The sequence below is a fragment of the Euprymna scolopes genome, chromosome 3, assembly GCF_053919585.1.
Source record: "Euprymna scolopes isolate OS-2025 chromosome 3, ASM5391958v1, whole genome shotgun sequence".
NCBI lineage: Eukaryota > Metazoa > Mollusca > Cephalopoda > Sepiida > Sepiolidae > Euprymna > Euprymna scolopes.
Window position 1 is genome coordinate 143,421,472 of NC_136484.1, and position 20,315 is coordinate 143,441,786.

The 20,315-nt window shown below is 37.9% G+C and overlaps 1 protein-coding gene across 3 annotated transcripts in view; it reads right to left on the reverse strand.

Annotated features, from left to right (window-relative positions):
* Window positions 1-20,315, reverse strand: part of LOC145259675 (regulating synaptic membrane exocytosis protein 2-like) — a 602,608-nt gene that overhangs the window by 80,869 nt on the left and 501,424 nt on the right. For all 3 annotated transcript variants that reach the window (XM_080117339.1, XM_080117347.1, XM_080117356.1), the window contains 2 exons: window positions 17,652-18,012; window positions 9,905-9,988 (listed from right to left, as the gene is read on the reverse strand). In XM_080117339.1, the coding sequence (XP_079973465.1) occupies window positions 9,905-9,988; window positions 17,652-18,012 (445 nt within the window). The remainder of the gene's footprint in view (window positions 1-9,904; window positions 9,989-17,651; window positions 18,013-20,315) is intronic.

Here is a 20,315-nt window from a genome sequence, read left to right on the forward strand (position 1 = left end):
GTCGCCCAGCATATGCGTTATGATTACTGTCTGTAACATATTGGGAAATTTTACTTATTACTGAAAATGTAATCGGTGACGTTTTCACGTCAAGAACGCTCCTTTCTTTGACACCAAGGGAAATAACTCAGTGTATTTTTAGTTAAACCCGCGTATAGCAGAATAACAGATGGTGTATGTTTTAAAGACGTCCTAATCGATAATTAAAAAGCTTTGAAATGCAGTACTGGATTTTTGCACACTAAGAAGGATAGATTTAAAAATATCTTACGTAGTTCAATAATATCGCAAAGTGTAGAAATGTAAGCCATGTTTACTTTCAGAACAGTTTCAGATGATTCATTGTTCTAAACAAGTCTTGAGAGGTGACTGGTTTGCAGTAGACAAAACAGTTTCCGATGTTTCGTTGTTCTAAACAAGTCTTGAAAGGTGACTGGTTTGCAGTAGACAGAACAGTTTCCGATGGTTCGTTGTTCTAAACAAGTCTTGAGAGGTGACTGGTTTGCAGTAGACAAAACAGTTTCCGATGTTTCGTTGTTCTAAACAAGTCTTGAAAGGTGACTGGTTTGCAGTAGACAAAACAGTTTCCGATGTTTCGTTGTTCTAAACAAGTCTTGAAAGGTGACTGGTTTGCAGTAGACAAAACAGTTTCCGATGTTTCGTTGTTCTAAACAAGTCTTGAGAGGTGACTGGTTTGCAGTAGACAGAACAGTTTCCGATGGTTCGTTGTTCTAAACAAGTCTTGAGAGGTGACTGGTTTGCAGTAGACAAAACAGTTTCCGATGTTTCGTTGTTCTAAACAAGTCTTGAAAGGTGACTGGTTTGCAGTAGACAAAACAGTTTCCGATGTTTCGTTGTTCTAAACAAGTCTTGAAAGGTGACTGGTTTGCAGTAGACAAAACAGTTTCCGATGTTTCGTTGTTCTAAACAAGTCTTGAGAGGTGACTGGTTTGCAGTAGACAGAACAGTTTCCGATGGTTCGTTGTTCTAAACAAGTCTTGAGAGGTGACTGGTTTGCAGTAGACAAAACAGTTTCCGATGTTTCGTTGTTCTAAACAAGTCTTGAAAGGTGACTGGTTTGCAGTAGACAAAACAGTTTCCGATGTTTCGTTGTTCTAAACAAGTCTTGAGAGGTGACTGGTTTGCAGTAGACAAAACAGTTTCCGATGTTTCGTTGTTCTAAACAAGTCTTGAAAGGTGACTGGTTTGCAGTAGACAAAACAGTTTCCGATGTTTCGTTGTTCTAAACAAGTCTTGAAAGGTGACTGGTTTGCAGTAGACAAAACAGTTTCCGATGTTTCGTTGTTCTAAACAAGTCTTGAGAGGTGACTGGTTTGCAGTAGACAGAACAGTTTCCGATGGTTCGTTGTTCTAAACAAGTCTTGAGAGGTGACTGGTTTGCAGTAGACAAAACAGTTTCCGATGTTTCGTTGTTCTAAACAAGTCTTGAAAGGTGACTGGTTTGCAGTAGACAGAACAGTTTCCGATGGTTCGTTGTTACACACAAGTTCTGAGAGGTGACTTGTTTGCAGTAGACAGTTCCACAGAGCAAAATATTCTTACCGTGTCGAGACGAAAAAAAAACATGTGAAATTGCTCCAGAAAAGGTGTTATATTTATGAAGCAAATCTGGTTTCTGATTGGTTGGTAGCAGAACGTGAATTAATTCGATTCATCAGTTCCTAGCAGCATCGATTATAAATAGAATCGTCCGACTGTATGGGATCATACCCCATTAACCTCTTGGGATGATGGGATGTGTCTCCTAGCGGCCTCGGCTGCAGGGAGACAGGGTAGTACCAGTCAAGGATTCGTCACTTGACACTCAGCCCAACAGGTGAGGGGCCGGAAACCGGCCCAGCACCTGTTGGACTGAGGTACACCGCCTGGGTAATACCTAGGAGGTCCACCCTCCCAGGCCTTGCCACCGGGCTTTCCGGTGGGGCAAGTTTATTGCTTGCTGCCTGAGGCGCCCCGACCGGGGAATGCCGACGGGGTTACTCAGGCAATTTTTAAAATTGCAGGAGTGCCCCTCCTTTAGGGGAGCCTGCGGGTATCCCACTTTCCGGCCTTGTGCCACATTTTGCTGAGGTGGGCAGCAAATAAATATCTACCCCATTAATCTCTTGGGATGATGGGATGTGTCTCCTAGCGGCCTCGGCTGTAGGGAGACAGGGTAGTACCAGTCAAGGATTCGTCACTTGACACTCAGCCCAACAGGTGAGGGGCCGGGAACCGGACCAGCACCTGTTGGACTGAGGTACACCGCCTGGGTAATACCTAGGAGGTCCACCCTCCCAGGCCTTGACATCGGGCTTTCCGGTGGGGCAAGTTTATTGCTTGCTGCCTGAGGCGCCCCGACCGGGGAATGCCGACGGGGTTACTCAGGCAATTTTTAAAATTGCAGGAGTGCCCCTCCTTTAGGGGAGCCTGCGGGTTTCCCACTTTCCAGGCTTTGTGCCAAATATTGCCGATGTGGGCGGCAATTAAATATATACCCCATTAATCTCTTGGGATGATGGGATGTGTCTCCTAGCGGTCTCGGCTGCAGGGAGACAGGGTAGTACCAGTCAAGGATTCGTCACTTGACACTCAGCCCAACAGGTGAGGGGCCGGGAACCGGCCCAGCACCTGTTGGACTGAAGTACACCGCCTGGGTAATACCTAGGAGGTCCACCCTCCCAGGCCTTGCCACCGGGCTTTCCGGTGGGGAAAGTTTATTGCTTGCTGCCTGAGGCGCCCCGACCGGGGAATGCCGACGGGGTTACTCAGGCAATTTTTAAAATTGCAGGAGTGCCCCTCCTTAAGGGGAGCCTGCGGGTATCCCACTTTCCAGGCCTTGTGCCAAATATTGCCGATGTGGGCGGCAATTAAATATATACCCCATTAATCTCTTGGGATGATGGGATGTGTCTCCTAGCGGCCTCGGCTGCAGGGAGACAGGGTAGTACCAGTCAAGGATTCGTCACTTGACACTCAGCCCAACAGGTGAGGGGCCGGAAACCGGCCCAGCACCTGTTGGACTGAGGTACACCGCCTGGGTAATACCTAGGAGGTCCACCCTCCCAGGCCTTGCCACCGGGCTTTCCGGTGGGGCAAGTTTATTGCTTGCTGCCTGAGGCGCCCCGACCGGGGAATGCCGACGGGGTTACTCAGGCAATTTTTAAAATTGCAGGAGTACCCCTCCTTTAGGGGAGCCTGCGGGGTTCCCACTTTCCGGCCTTGTGCCACATTTTGCTGAGGTGGGCAGCAAATAAATATCTACCCCATTAACCTCTTGGGATGATGGGATGTGTCTCCTAGCGGCCTCGGCTGCAGGGAGACAGGGTAGTACCAGTCAAGGATTCGTCACTTGACACTCAGCCCAACAGGTGAGGGGCCGGGAACCGGCCCAGCACCTGTTGGACTGAGGTACACCGCCTGGGTAATACCTAGGAGGTCCACCCTCCCAGGCCTTGCCACCGGGCTTTCCGGTGGGGCAAGTTTATTGCTTGCTGCCTGAGGCGCCCCGACCGGGAATGCCGACGGGGTTACTCAGGCAATTTTTAAAATTGCAGGAGTGCCCCTCCTTTAGGGGAGCCTGCGGGTATCCTACTTTCCAGGCCTTGTGCCAAATATTGCCGATGTGGGCGGCAATTAAATATATACCCCATTAATCTCTTGGGATGATGGGATGTGTCTCCTAGCGGCCTCGGCTGCAGGGAGACAGGGTAGTACCAGTCAAGGATTCGTCACTTGACACTCAGCCCAACAGGTGAGGGGCCGGAAACCGGCCCAGCACCTGTTGGACTGAGGTACACCGCCTGGGTAATACCTAGGAGGTCCACCCTCCCAGGCCTTGCCACCGGGCTTTCCGGTGGGGCAAGTTTATTGCTTGCTGCCTGAGGCGCCCCGACCGGGGAATGCCGACGGGGTTACTCAGGCAATTTTTAAAATTGCAGGAGTGCCCCTCCTTTAGGGGAGCCTGCGGGTATCCCACTTTCCGGCCTTGTGCCACATTTTGCTGAGGTGGGCAGCAAATAAATATCTACCCCATTAATCTCTTGGGATGATGGGATGTGTCTCCTAGCGGCCTCGGCTGTAGGGAGACAGGGTAGTACCAGTCAAGGATTCGTCACTTGACACTCAGCCCAACAGGTGAGGGGCCGGGAACCGGACCAGCACCTGTTGGACTGAGGTACACCGCCTGGGTAATACCTAGGAGGTCCACCCTCCCAGGCCTTGACATCGGGCTTTCCGGTGGGGCAAGTTTATTGCTTGCTGCCTGAGGCGCCCCGACCGGGGAATGCCGACGGGGTTACTCAGGCAATTTTTAAAATTGCAGGAGTGCCCCTCCTTTAGGGGAGCCTGCGGGTTTCCCACTTTCCAGGCTTTGTGCCAAATATTGCCGATGTGGGCGGCAATTAAATATATACCCCATTAATCTCTTGGGATGATGGGATGTGTCTCCTAGCGGTCTCGGCTGCAGGGAGACAGGGTAGTACCAGTCAAGGATTCGTCACTTGACACTCAGCCCAACAGGTGAGGGGCCGGGAACCGGCCCAGCACCTGTTGGACTGAAGTACACCGCCTGGGTAATACCTAGGAGGTCCACCCTCCCAGGCCTTGCCACCGGGCTTTCCGGTGGGGAAAGTTTATTGCTTGCTGCCTGAGGCGCCCCGACCGGGGAATGCCGACGGGGTTACTCAGGCAATTTTTAAAATTGCAGGAGTGCCCCTCCTTAAGGGGAGCCTGCGGGTATCCCACTTTCCAGGCCTTGTGCCAAATATTGCCGATGTGGGCGGCAATTAAATATATACCCCATTAATCTCTTGGGATGATGGGATGTGTCTCCTAGCGGCCTCGGCTGCAGGGAGACAGGGTAGTACCAGTCAAGGATTCGTCACTTGACACTCAGCCCAACAGGTGAGGGGCCGGAAACCGGCCCAGCACCTGTTGGACTGAGGTACACCGCCTGGGTAATACCTAGGAGGTCCACCCTCCCAGGCCTTGCCACCGGGCTTTCCGGTGGGGCAAGTTTATTGCTTGCTGCCTGAGGCGCCCCGACCGGGGAATGCCGACGGGGTTACTCAGGCAATTTTTAAAATTGCAGGAGTACCCCTCCTTTAGGGGAGCCTGCGGGGTTCCCACTTTCCGGCCTTGTGCCACATTTTGCTGAGGTGGGCAGCAAATAAATATCTACCCCATTAACCTCTTGGGATGATGGGATGTGTCTCCTAGCGGCCTCGGCTGCAGGGAGACAGGGTAGTACCAGTCAAGGATTCGTCACTTGACACTCAGCCCAACAGGTGAGGGGCCGGGAACCGGCCCAGCACCTGTTGGACTGAGGTACACCGCCTGGGTAATACCTAGGAGGTCCACCCTCCCAGGCCTTGCCACCGGGCTTTCCGGTGGGGCAAGTTTATTGCTTGCTGCCTGAGGCGCCCCGACCGGGAATGCCGACGGGGTTACTCAGGCAATTTTTAAAATTGCAGGAGTGCCCCTCCTTTAGGGGAGCCTGCGGGTATCCTACTTTCCAGGCCTTGTGCCAAATATTGCCGATGTGGGCGGCAATTAAATATATACCCCATTAATCTCTTGGGATGATGGGATGTGTCTCCTAGCGGCCTCGGCTGCAGGGAGACAGGGTAGTACCAGTCAAGGATTCGTCACTTGACACTCAGCCCAACAGGTGAGGGGCCGGGAACCGGCCCAGCACCTGTTGGACTGAGGTACACCGCCTGGGTAATACCTAGGAGGTCCACCCTCCCAGGCCTTGCCACCGGGCTTTCCGGTGGGGAAAGTTTATTGCTTGCTGTCTGAGGCGCCCCGACCGGGGAATGCCGACGGGGTTACTCAGGCAATTTTTAAAATTGCAGGAGTGCCCCTCCTTTAGGGGAGCCTGCGGGTATCCCACTTTCCAGGCCTTGTGCCAAATATTGCCGATGTGGGCGGCAATTAAATATATACCCCATTACACATCCAAAATATTGCAACAGAAAGGATTGTATAAAAAGTGTAAAACTGTTTCAAAGGAAAATACTGACTAGGTTTAATATTCTCGAACTTTAATGATTCAATAAGAATCGATATTTCAATCTGATTGAACTGTAAGCTAATGTGTTAAGTTTTTTATACTAATTAAGAACAGATGTATAAAAAGACACACACAAAATCGCCATGACTTGGATAGCTACTCTCTATCACTGAATCGTATTGTGCAACACATGCGTCTTAAGATGACAGTTTTTTTCAGTTTTATGGAATTCTCTTATTTAGAACGATAATGCTAATTCCATGTTTGAAAAAATGCGATTTGAATTGATTAGCATTATCGGTTGTTTTGTAGACGCCGACATCATTGATTATGCAAGGCCTTAATCAGGTTTACTGATGCTGCGATGGTGGACACAGACTTTTACACCTGAATATAAATTATGAAGACATCAAAAATCAATTCAGTGTAATTTAATGGTAGAGGATAATTATCGAATAATTCTAAGCTATCAAGAATAGAAACATGTATTGATTCATTGAACGAATAATTTCACTGGACGTGAAATGGACTGTCGGGAATTTCTTTTATTCGCAACACTAAAAAGTGTTTTTGATATCTTCGCAATGTCTGTATGCATTGCAATTTTGAATTTTTAAGATGAGATATGAATGTTTGTATTATTTTGATTAATCGGACACTTATTCTCATTTTGGGTGTTATTAGAACAACATTTCGCTGCTGTATCTTCGGGTGTTGAATACATGTTTCCTTTTTCTCTACTAAGAAAAACAGGGGTTTGCTCTTTATTGCAAGAATTCGAACCCCCTTGGATTGTGTGTATTTTCTTAAAATAAAAAGACACGTGATTATCGATCCTCTATTTCGTAAAATATTAACAATTAGTATAGATATCCCGAAAAATCAAGTTATAAGAAAACCTTAAAAATATCTTAGTGACCCCTAAAGATTAAACATTCTGTATGATCTACGGACTCACCCTCAAACCCCCGGGTCGAATTCTTGCAATGCAGAGCTAACCCCTCTGTGCTAATAACAACTAAGATGAGGATAATTGTCTGATTATATAAAATAATACAAACATCTGTATGCATGTTTATGAACGCGTCGTTAAATGTATTCATGCATACACGTGTGCAATATGCATACACGTGTGCATTATGCATACACGTAGGCATGTTTATCACAATTGCCAATAACTTTCCTATTACCATGTGTAGTTAAACCAAACGGAATTTCTATGAACATAGTTTTTTGTCTTTCCATGAACTTTCCATATGTAGAGCACATAACTACGGGATTGTTTCTTTGCAGAATATAAGATGACTTTCTTCAAGACCAATGTCAACAAATACTTGTCGAGGTATTTAAGTAATCAAATTTTGTCGATTCTATTCTTAGTTTTCAATTCTCTAATAATATTGTTCATCATCCAACTGAAAATCATTAACATTTATGCTTGGGTTGCTTTTTATTTTGGTAAGTTGTGCTTTATCAGTATAACGATATTTCTGTTTTAAGTGAGGGGAGTGTTTAATTTTGTAATTTGTAAGCACATATATTCTTCTTCTTCTTCTTCTTCTTCTTCTTATTATTATTATTATTATTAAATTTATTATTTCATGGGACATTATATCAATATGAAATTATTTTTATGAACTTATTATTTAAAAGGCAATCATTTTTGACTTTACAATTACAATTATTATATTTTCTTTTAATCAAATTTACTAAAATATAATCACATTAAGTACAATAATATTTAAAAACTCTAAACTAACAAATACTCGATTACAGTAGATGTAATGAAACAAAATTAAACAAATTATATTATGGCGCAATAATTTCTTTAGTGTTGACGGATAAGTAAATGCAACCGATTTTTCTAAATATATTTGGGATATTAAAAATTCAACAAACATATTATTTGGTTAATTTTTAAAGGGGTCAATTCTGTTCTAGGTATTATAATCTTCGTGTGATGAAAGCTTTATCTTTGAAAATAAAGATTAAAATAATCATATCATCCGGTTCGTCTAAAAGAAAATAACATTTAAATGAAATATAAATTTGAGTAAATATGCTTTCTTACTTTTAATATATTTCTTATATATGCCTATAAATTATAACTATACACTCAATATCGATTATTTGTTGTAGATATTAGTACATTTTAATCTATGATGTTAAAGGGACCGTGTTGAAAATGTCTGATGATGGTGAGATTTGATGCGAAAAACAAATATTGTTATGCAATTGTTATGGATGTAATGTGACGGAATGCTGCAGCAAAATTTCTAAGATCCACGATATTTCCGCATCATCCTCTATATTCATAGAATATAACATTTTTAATGGATGAAATGATGTGTTATTAATCTTTATATTTACTATTAGCAGTATACTTCTCTGTTTATATCAAAGATGGCGGTGTTTTAATATAACGGTGGCAAGAATAACAACGATTACATCTATCTTAAATATATAACTAGTTTGATAAAAAATTTTCTGTGAAAAATTAAATTGAATTCCATTTTATTATTCTGAAAATAACATGGAAGGATGATTCCAAATAAGAAATTACTATTCAGAAGTAAACATTGATTTCGTAAAATAGACACGTATTAATGACAAACGTCTAAATACAATTTTGACTTATTGAGTGTGATTTTTGTTATATCAGGTTGACAAGAAAGTTTCTACGGTTTTTACTTTTTAATTCAGATGAACATGTCTCGGCTCAAACAACAATTTATTGATCGAAATAAGCACCATTAGAATGAACACACTTTTGCCAACGCAAAATAAGTGTATTTGGTTCCAATAACGTAAAAACTCTTACGTTCTGGTGACAATGATGCGATAAAAGCGTTTTTGATATCACTTAGGTTTTTGAAGCATTTCTCACGCAGAAGCTTGTCGAGATGTAAAAAGTGGTAGTTGGTAGGTAAGAAGTCTGTAGAATATCGCTGATGAGGCAGAGTTTTGTAGCCCAGTTCGTTCAACTTCTGCAGAGTCGGTTTAGCAACGTGCGGTTGGGCATTGTCATGGAGGAGTATTTGGCCTTTTCTGTGAATAATGCTGGGTGTTGTCAAAGTTTTGGATGCATTTCATTCCTTTGTTGACAGTACTTCTCTGGCGTAATGGTTTTACCTGTATTAAAAAAATTGTAATGCTTGGGATCAGCAAACAGCATAAATTTCTTTTGGTGCATCTCTGGCTTCAGGATTTGTTTTGTAACTTACTCGGCGTCTAACAACTAAGCTAAGCATGGTCGATTGTTGCAAAGAACCCAATTTTCAGCGCACGTCACAACAATGTTGAGAAACAGGGCGTTTTTTTTTGTGTGTAAAAAAGACATTTCTTTTGGTTGTGCGTTCAATTTGTGAGTCACCCATTTATCAAGCATATTTTGTATTTTCAATCTCTCTCAAGTGGTTGAATATTATCGTATACGTTAGTCGAATTCAGAAAAAAAGTTCTCGAACTTTTGTGCGTGAATTGGCTCCGACTAAACCTCTTAATTGATCATTGTCAACATCCGATGGCCGACCACTACGCTCATCATGTTCATGACTCTTGTCACCGCCAAGAAATTTCTTAAACTACAATTGTCCTGTGCGTTCAGTAGTGGTTCCTGGGCCAAACGCTTCGCTGATATCACAAGCTGTTTCAGATAATAAAGATAAAAAATCACGTGGAAAACTATACATGAATATGACAAAAATCCATACAAGTAACAGTGATTAGTACAACAAAAGAGATAATTTACAGTGCATTGCGGAAGCTTTTTCATGACTTGAATATCCATATGCATTGCAATTAATAAAGTATCTGTTGTTGAAACTACGTAATTTGTTTTATCATTTGTCATTCTAAAAATGCAACGGATGAAACTTGATTGCTTACTTGACTGAACATAAGAGTCTTCACTGCTGACAGGAGAATGGACTGGCGAGGCTCTTCCTGTAGGCGCTTCTAATTTGTCACGGGCTGAAATAGAAATGAAAAACATATATATATATATTATTATTATTAGTAGTAGTAGTATTAATTCGAAGGTAAACAATAACATTTGGTCGCTACAAACAACCTTCAAATAAATAATAAAAAAACATTCTGCTCTTGTTATCGAGCACTATCTAACAACCTTGTTGAGTTCATTAGTTTCCACATTTGAAAATCTCAAGTCTGGATATATGAATAAGAACAGCTTTATTAAATAGACGCGAACAAAATAACACACGGTCATGCATATATTCATTTGATATTGCGTTTCAGTTATAAAAATTTGTCGAGATACGAAATATCCAATCAATAGAAGTATGATTTGGTAATAAGATTTTAGTTAATTCATAGATTAAATATTTGAACACTCAACTAGATTTTGTTCATTTTATGCACCTTCAACCAATTGTAAATATTTAAAAAAAAAATAAAATTTTAATTATTAAGTGATGTCTAATAGCTGCTGTTAAAATCTCCTAAAATCGGAATATTTAAGTTTTCACGAAGAGTTTTCACCTCTGTTTATCTATTTGATCTTAATGTTTGTCAGGGTTCATAAAATTATTGTAAAACTGTTCTGTTCAGAGAAATCTATTTTACTTTTTCTAAGACGAATAGTATTCAAGTACACACACACACATACACACGCACACACACACACATACACACACGTGTGTGTGTATGTGCGTGTTTGTGTGTGTGTATGTACTGATGGAAAATAAAATAAAATAATAGTAAAATTATTAATCGCTGAAAAATGATGGATTATCGATTGAAAAAAATATTAAAATATTAAAATCAATTTTCTGGTAATTGAAATGGCTTCAATTATATAATAAAAGAAAGAAATACTTGTTTAATAATGAAAACAATATTGGATATTGAAAATTAAAACCAGTGCTTGAAGAATTACAAGAAATCTTTTCCATGTTGATTTTTACAAATCCTCAAATATTCTTTGAGAGCGTTCATGATTAAGGTTGAAAATATTTAGTACTAGCGGGGGTACCGGGCGTTGTCTGGGTATGGAGAAGTGATGTAGTAAGGATATTGAAAAAAATAGACGCAATAGGCAGCCTGGGTGGAGAGAGGTGTGAAGAAAGTAGTAGGCAGACAGGTAGGCTCGAACCTGTAACGCGTAGAAGAAAAAGAAGGTAGGAAAAAATCAGACTGCTTAGCCCTCGCACTCACGTGAGGTAAGTCATTGCAAGGAGCATGATGGCTTTGCAAAAATGTTTACGAAAAAACTGACATCTCCTTAAAAAAAAGCCCAGTTGACGGCCAAAGAATTAATGTTGTGGCCAATTTTTGGATATTTGTCGGCTGAAAGATCAATCTATCTAACGACATCAGTTTTTTCAGTGTTGGTCGCGTCTGTAACAAGCTTTTGGCCGACATAAAAACACACACACACACACTTTGCTCGGGCCCGTATAAAACAATGAGAAAAATGAAGTTGATTTTGAACATATCTGTTATTCTTAGGATAGAGGAAATTTTTGATGTCTGTGTATCATTTGTTATCTCGAGCAACGGGTATTATAAAACATATGTATGAAATATGACAGGAAATTTACAGCATGTAAATGAAATTATTTTTCCTTTTCTAGGACGGGTAATGTACAACACACACTTAAAATAATTTTACCTACCCTTGGACGGGTAATGTAAATACATATATGAAACAATTTAATGTACTCTCGACAGATATTTTAATACAGATATGACTTATTTCGCTTCCCAAGAAGGTCACTATAATTTTAAGAAAAATGAAGTCATTATTAGAAGATGGATCATTAGGATGTCCAAATGGATACATAAATGCATTGTCTTCGTCAGTGATGAAGCAACACTTCTTTCATTATAAAATTCGTCATTACTGTGTTTCTTATTCCACCACAACCACCACCGACACTATAATTTTAAGCGAAATGATGTCATTTCTGGGAGATGAATCAACGGAGTTTCCAGATTAATACATAAATACAAGTAAGTATACAACCCTTGTTTCACTTTGAATTTCATTATGTTGCGTTATTGTCCTTCCCCACCACCGACACCATATTTTTTTAGCAAAGTGATGTTATTTCTGGAAAGTGACTCAACAGATTTTACAAATAAATACATAGTCACGGTTATTGAGTTGGCAACTCTTGCTTCACGATAAAATTCGACATTACTATTACTCCTTCAAACGAATCACTAACACTATGATTTTTACAGAAATGAAAGATGAAATGTAATTTGAACTAAAGCATCCAGATTTTAAACTAAATAGTAATCAAAATTTCCCCGAAGACGACCGAAGAAAATCAGTTGAAAGTACTCGCAAAAAATACAGATAGACGAAAACGACTACGGAACTGTCCTACACAATGAGAATGACCATTCGGAAAATGGAAGAATTACAAAAAATTACATTACGCAAAAACACTCCATGCTATTTAGCAATATCTGTCTGAATATGTTTATATATAAATATGTTTATATATATATATATATATATATATATATATATATATATATATGTATATATATATATATATATATATATATATATATATATATATATATATATATATATATATATAGGCGTGTTGTATTTATCAATGTTCGTTGGACAAAAACAGTAACTGATTTAGCTTTAATGGGTTCGAGATTACTTTCTTTCACATACAGACAGAATATCATAAAAGCACTAAAATTCAGAACGGGTTTCTGATTAGTCATCAATTATTTCTGACCAAGGAAGGTGAAAGTCGAAAACAACAAAAATTTATCAACTTTAGAGATGCGCCTATTTAATCTGAGCGTTTAACGATGCTAATCTACTTCAAACCTAAGCGTAACTAGCCGACCAACGGACAGAGACTCAAATACAGATATTTTGACGCATTGACGAAAATACTATTAAATTTGAAAAGTCAGCAATACCGGCGAGTATTCTTGAACGCATTTAAACATTGCGTCCAATCTTTTGATTCACTTACGATGAAATGTGCATCAAGGCCGAACGACCACTTGATGAGAATGGTTAATGGTTTGTGTCAGGTTGATGGCCATGTTTATACTTTAAGGATTGTAGACGCTGGTTGAACCAGGGTAGAATTTTAATACTGAAGTTGACAGACCAACAAGTTAGTCTATTAACATTAGGCCTAAAAATAAGGATGCATTAGTAAGCTGGGAAGCAACCCGCAATATTATGTTCTAAAGATAGAAAATTCTTGCAAAGAAACTCTCTCTATAGAAGTTCCATTTTGCTTCATGTAAACAGGAGGATCGAAAAGTTTTACACTGGCTGTAGCTAGATGAGTTTTTGTTGTGAATGGTTTACGAAGCGCAGATATTGGACCTCAGTCGAGCAATAACTATCTGAAATGATATGCTAATATAAAAACCAAAAGAGTGAACGTGATTTCCTCTGATCATCAAGATAGTATATGATTATATAATATACATATTTCTGTTCGTACCAATCAGGTATGCGTCCTAAAAACCACTTCGGCACTCGTTGCTGACGAGATGATGCACAGTTCTTTTTAGTCCTACGAGATCAACTCTCCCAGGCTTTACCTTATCTTTATAAAAGGATATATTTATTGCTAATCGCCTGATACACCCCTACTAGGGAAGGCTGATATAGCTGCTCAGGCATTTTTAGGTCAGAGTGTGCTGATAAGACTGCACTGGCTTTCGAACTGACAGCTGACCTTGTGTCTAACCTCATGAAAGGGTAAATAAAATAAGACTTGTCTATACCATCTCCTTGAGCGATGTTGATACAATATTCCAAAATGTTAAATTCCATCTTTAGCTCCTACCTCTTTATGGGCCCTGTCGGTGAGGCATTAGAATACTCCGACTGCCCCCCCCTGCAGATGGTAAAAGTCCCTCAATGGGGGTCCTGGATATAACCTTAAACTATATCCAGTGGTGAGGCCCCAGCTTGTGGGCTTTGGGGAGTGTGGAGCCACCCTTTAATTACCATTGCTCCCAGGTCCACTCTGACCCGGAGTGGTAGTACCTGTTAGGGTCCCAACTATGGGTTAAATAGAAACCGACGTGAAAACAACAAATATATTCTATTAAAAAATTTTTTCTTCAAAATCTTTGGATTCGGCATTAAATAACCCGAAACGGGTTGATAAGCCGTAAAATAAAAACAACCAACCAACCAACCTACCTCTTTATGCCTAGTTCGAACAAAACTATGAAAATTTCTGTAAAAACTACGTTGCTTTTTATTTGCATGAGAGAGCAAGTAACCACCATGAATGTATTCACGTATTATGTTTTATTGGCAAAAACAAAAACATATTTTTAAGCAAACAATTTTCCTTGAACGTATGCCGAATACTCTTAATGTCTACCCTTTTTGTACGAAGACAAACCACACACTAAAACTATTTATGTAATCGTTTTAATGCTATTAGTTATTTTCTTTAAATTTATAAAACACGTATGCAGTTATAAAATACATTTAAACTTATATGAGATTAGAACTCGGGTATAGACACCGTATGCATTTTAATTATTATCGTGTTTATTTCTTGAAATTTATAAAGCACATATTCATTTAAGAAAATTCTTTAAACTTATAGCAGGTGTAAAAATTGCATTTATTTTTCCGTGTTTTATGCAATTAGACATCGTAGAAACTACTCACTTAGTAATGTGAGCTCTGCCTATTCCGTTTTTTCCAACCGATCACATATTTTTATTTGCTTGCCAAAACATATTGGCCTTTTAATCTTATATAGATGAGAAGTATTTCCAAAGATATAAAACGTATTATTTACATGGAAAAAATATTATCATCCATTACGTAACGTCTAGCTATAGAAATTCCAATTTAAAATAAATCATAGAATGAAAATTCAAAATAATCGATAACGAAAATCGTTTGAAAATTCATCGGAAAACATTAATTAGTAACTTCAGCACGTTTCATGATCGATAATTCACACAATATGTGTTTATTTCTACATATAACATCTTTTGTTATCAATCTATATAAAAGTCAGTATTTGTTTTTGTGTGTGTTATATCAAACGATATGCTTACAGTTACAGCAATAAAATAAGTTTTAATAAAGATTTAAATTTGTTCTCAAAATTTAAAAAAAACATTTAAACTTTCCTACGATTTCTATATTGAAGCACAAATGGTGATTATCCACACGTTACAGCCAAGCACTTCGAGATCAGCAGAGAGGTATACCAATTTTCAACTCACGCACAAAGTAATCCATACAGATTTACACACTAAAGAAAGCTATACACAGAAGTCCACACATATTCAGGCACTACCAAATGTCGGATACAGAAGTCCAAACATTTTTACGCCCTTACAAAAGGCGGTATAATCCAACAGAAAACTTCTCTAACGTGCAGAAGAAGCACACGAGTTCACTCACTGACAAAGGCACATACGCACATATTTTTGTAACCAACGCATACTTACACACACTGATAACAAACTACCTAGTAAATATACCCAGTTAACCAAGTGCAACAGCGATTCAAACAACTGAACTTGGATGGTCAAAATCTTAAAAAGATCTATCAGTTAGAATATATGACATAGCGGGTGAATGTTAGGTATCCGGTAGGGTGCTCCATCCCCAACATAAACACACTGATAAGAAAATTGAAAAGAAAAGAGAAATTCAAATGACTTTCCTACTACTCTTATTTGACACAGTCTGGGTAGATTTTTTCATGCTAGTTGAGGATGCGCTCTCGACAGTCTGTTCGACAGAGTCTGGGTCAGTTTTTCATTAGATGGTAGCCTTACATCTGTCAGACTGGGGTATGGTATTGTTCTAAGAGCTTCTGTTCGAGGTGGTCCGTTTTCTCAGGCTTAAACTTTTCTCTTTGAGAAATAGGTAGTTTATTACTAATTGCCTGAGGCGCCTGCATCGGAAATGCAACGAGATGATCACACATATTTTGTCGGTCAGTGTGCAAGCATAACTTGCACGTTGGCCTATCAATCCCCACCTTTCTACCTGAGGTCACACCTTCCCCCGGTGGAAGAAGGTAAATGTATGTTAGTCTTAACACACACACACACACACACACATAACTTGCACGTTGACCTATCATCCCCACCTTCCTACCTGGAAGAAGGTAAATGTATGTTAGTCTTAACACACACACGCGCGCGCGCAAACGCACATTAACTCACGCACTAACAAAGGCCACACGCGCACAACAACCTAGAACGGGAGAAAATCCCGGATTGTTACAATTCCCAATGCTATTATTGTCCGTAATTAAATGCAATATAATAATTTTTATCCACTTGTAAAGTCAAATTAAAGAAAACATGTTATCACTTGCGAACTTCACCACGTGATTGAAAACTGAACTTCCGCCCCTTGTTCCGTTGAGTTTACACATGTGCGGATTAGCAGGTTACACTTAAGCCCTTGTTAAAGGTATTTTTGGTGCAGTTTTCGACGGCTCCCACATACATCGCTTGGTATTCCCACCTATCTAGCATTAGCCAGGCTCGGTGTTGCTTAACTCCAGTGTTTTAACGTGTTGACACAATTATATTGTATAAGTTACACAGTTGATTCAAAGGCCAACTTTACCGTATATTTGGATCAACAATTTTTATTTGATGTTCTTATCGATGTCAGAATTTCTTTGAAACTTTTTAAAGATTGATTATTCAAATTAAAAAAAAAACGTAAAAATAACATTAGAAATAAATGTTTCTATATCTTTAGTGTTCCCTTTTTGCTGACCGATCAATATTTCTCACTTATAAATTGTTGTATATATTTGATATGTTGCTTGTTTTGAAAGCAAAACTTGTATTTTTTCTCATTAAAAATAGATTAAAATGATAAATGTTCACTTTACTTTAATAATTATTATTTTTGATGTATGTTTCTATATGTTTCTTTATTCTAGAAAATCAAACTATTTTCAATCAGCACACAGTAAAAAAAAATTATACGCCGAAGACATTTAAGTAGGTTAAAAGACAAAATACATTTAATAGATCGGTTCCTTGTATAAGTCGTATTTTATATGTTATAAATTAATATAAATTAAATTATTAGCACAATTATTAACTACAGTTAAGTTTATTATGTTTCCTGATAAAGATGAATTACTAAATCAAAGAGATTAAATATGTATTAGCTTTAGACACTTGAAACAATTCACCCTGAATACATAGGGTAATAAACTTGTTAATTATTCATAACTTTGTATGAGGAAACTTCTGATAAGATATAATAATTACAATATACATATATGACTGATATTACTTTAAATCCTTTAAGAATCGTAATTAGATTTATCTAATGAAGAATTTAAATTTATTAATTGAATTGGAAACTGATATATAACCCAGTAAATAGAAAAAAGACTACAGGTAGTAACAGAGTTAATAATTAAAAGCTATAAAGAATAAAGAAAATGAAAGTAAGATGTTGAAGGATGAACACTTGAACACTACGTGATCAGTAGAGAGAGAGAGAGAGAGAGAGAGAGAGGGGGTGGAACACAGAGAAAGGTGAGCAAATGAAGATATATATATATATATATATATATATATATATATATAGAGAGAGAGAGAGAGAGAGAGAGAATGAAAGTGGAGTTGTTAAAAGTTTTATATTTACCTGGCGATTTTTTGCCCAGAAGATGTTTCCGTTTGTCGTGTGTCGGAGTGACGGACATGCTCCTCTGCTGGCTGAACGAACCGGCTGGACTTCTGTTAAATGGGCTTGGCGATGAGCCTCGACAGGGCGTTCCCGTCCTCGAGGTTTCCGTTGAAGTAGAACTCATCGGTGAATTTTCTGGATACATTTTCGTTCGATCCGGCAGTGGCGAGCTGTTCTCATCGTGGTCCTCTAACTCATACCATATTGGCTGATCATCTAGAGCTGCTTCGTATAAATCGAGCAATACCTCACCGATAAATGTGTCGTCGGCATTTTTATTGAACGACCAAAATGTCACCTCCAGAGCCGTGTTTTTCAGCTAAAAATACAATTTAAAAGCGAAATAAAAGACAATACGCGAAGTAAAACACATAATAATTCATATCTCTCTATCTCTCTCTCTCTCTCTCTCTCTCTCTCTCTCTCTCTCTCTATATATATATATATATATATATATATATATATATATATATATATGTAATATTTTTAAATATGAACAATTATTTTATCCATAAGGGCATTAGTGTTTTATGCTTACGCAATTCTCAGGGTAGCAAAGTGTAGCAAGTGATAATTATTGCTGAAAGGGAGGTTCGAACCCAGTCACAATGTCACCTTTGACTCCATGGAGTAGCATTTTATCTTTATGTTACAGAATATTAACAAAATCATAGAGGGAATTAAGTGCCTATAAATGCCAAAACTAGAGAATATACATAGTAAACAAACAGAAAATAATCAATGACTAGAAGTAGGAATGTGGCATTTGTCCTAAAGTTTACCCCCGTTTTCTTAATTCACTAAAGAGGACTCAATTACATTTCTTAAAGGGGCTTTATAGCAATAATATTTAAAATAATATGAATAATTATTTTTATAGCTAGAAAAACTAATGTTGCAATACATTTTTTCATGATTTACTATATATATATATATATATATATATATATATATACATACTTACGTAATATATTATATAATTACATACATAATATAATATACATATACATGCATATAATATATATATATATATATATATATATATATATATATATATATATATACACGTTTTATTTTTTATTACCGTATCTTTCTGTTAAGTTACACTATTGTTTCGGGTCGTATGTAGCTAGGAAATGCAAATAGAAAAATTAGGCCAATCAACCATGTAATAATAATATTAACATAAACAGAACAACATAATGGAACGTAAAAGTATAAAGACAATAAAAATAAAAAAAACTGGATGAATATTCTTAAACATAAATAAATAAACTGAAAGGGAAAACACAATTAAAAAGGAACATATTGACAAAAATTAACAGCATAATATAATTAACACAAAAGATGTAGGGGAAGAACTTCTAGTAATAAATATATTTTCCATGAGAATGACCTCCCGTTGAAACAGGGAGCTGAACTGATTAATAGCAACTAAAAAAAAAACATATTAAATACGCATAAATTAAGAAAAAACATAGGAAAGAATGAATAATAAGGAAAAAATTGGAAAGTAAGCCAAAAACGTAAAATCAAAAAATACGAAAATAAAGTTTCAAACGTGAATTTTGGTTTGCACGGTACCCAACATGGTCGACCTGCAAAAACATGGGGATGGAATTTCTTTTTCCAAACAAGCATACGAGATTTATACCGTAGAAATTAACGTTTTGTTAATAACGTCGGATGGAAATCACATCTGGCGAGTTTATGAAAGGAAACTTTCTATGAAAACATAAAATCATAGAATTGTCATCACATTAATGAAACGGTTGTAATGAAGAGATCTAAGACGAAATAAGCAAGGTTTATATAATAGAAAAAAATGTAAGTTTTTGAATTTCAGCCAAATTATATATATATATATATATATATATATATTTAGCCAGTAGAGTTTAGTTTCCTAGTAATACATCCAATGAAACAACATGTGTCTACCAAAAGAGTGCTCAATGAGTGAACAGAACAGGTATATTAAATTTATTTATACAAAAATTGATGGCTGCATATGTGCATACATGTTTCTGTATGCACCCATCTTGGGGGATTACATCTTCAGGCCAATATACCTGCTCTGTTCATTCATTGAGCATTCTTTGGTAGACACATGTTGTTTCATTGGATGTACTTCTAGAAAACTAAACTCTACTGGCTAAATACAAATGCTCCTGCATAGTTGAGCACTTTGCTTCGTGTCTTCATAAAACACAAACATGAAGTTCTCGACGATAATTCTTGGCCTGAAGACGTAATCCCCCCCCCAACGCAGGTGATTACAGGAACATGTATGCACATATGTAGCCATCGATGTTTGTATAAATAAATATAATATATATATATATATATATATATATATATATATATATATATATATATATATATATAATGCTTGGACACGTCTTCGATCTGCTATTAATTACTAATACTAAAATTAAATACCTAAATAATTTCACACAAAGATTAAAATTACTAGATTGTATACTATATTAACAAATAAGATTTGATAGAGATACTAACATATTAAAGATATTTAAGAATATATATATACGTGTATATACATACATACATACGTACATACATATATATATATATATATATATATATATATATATATATAAAATT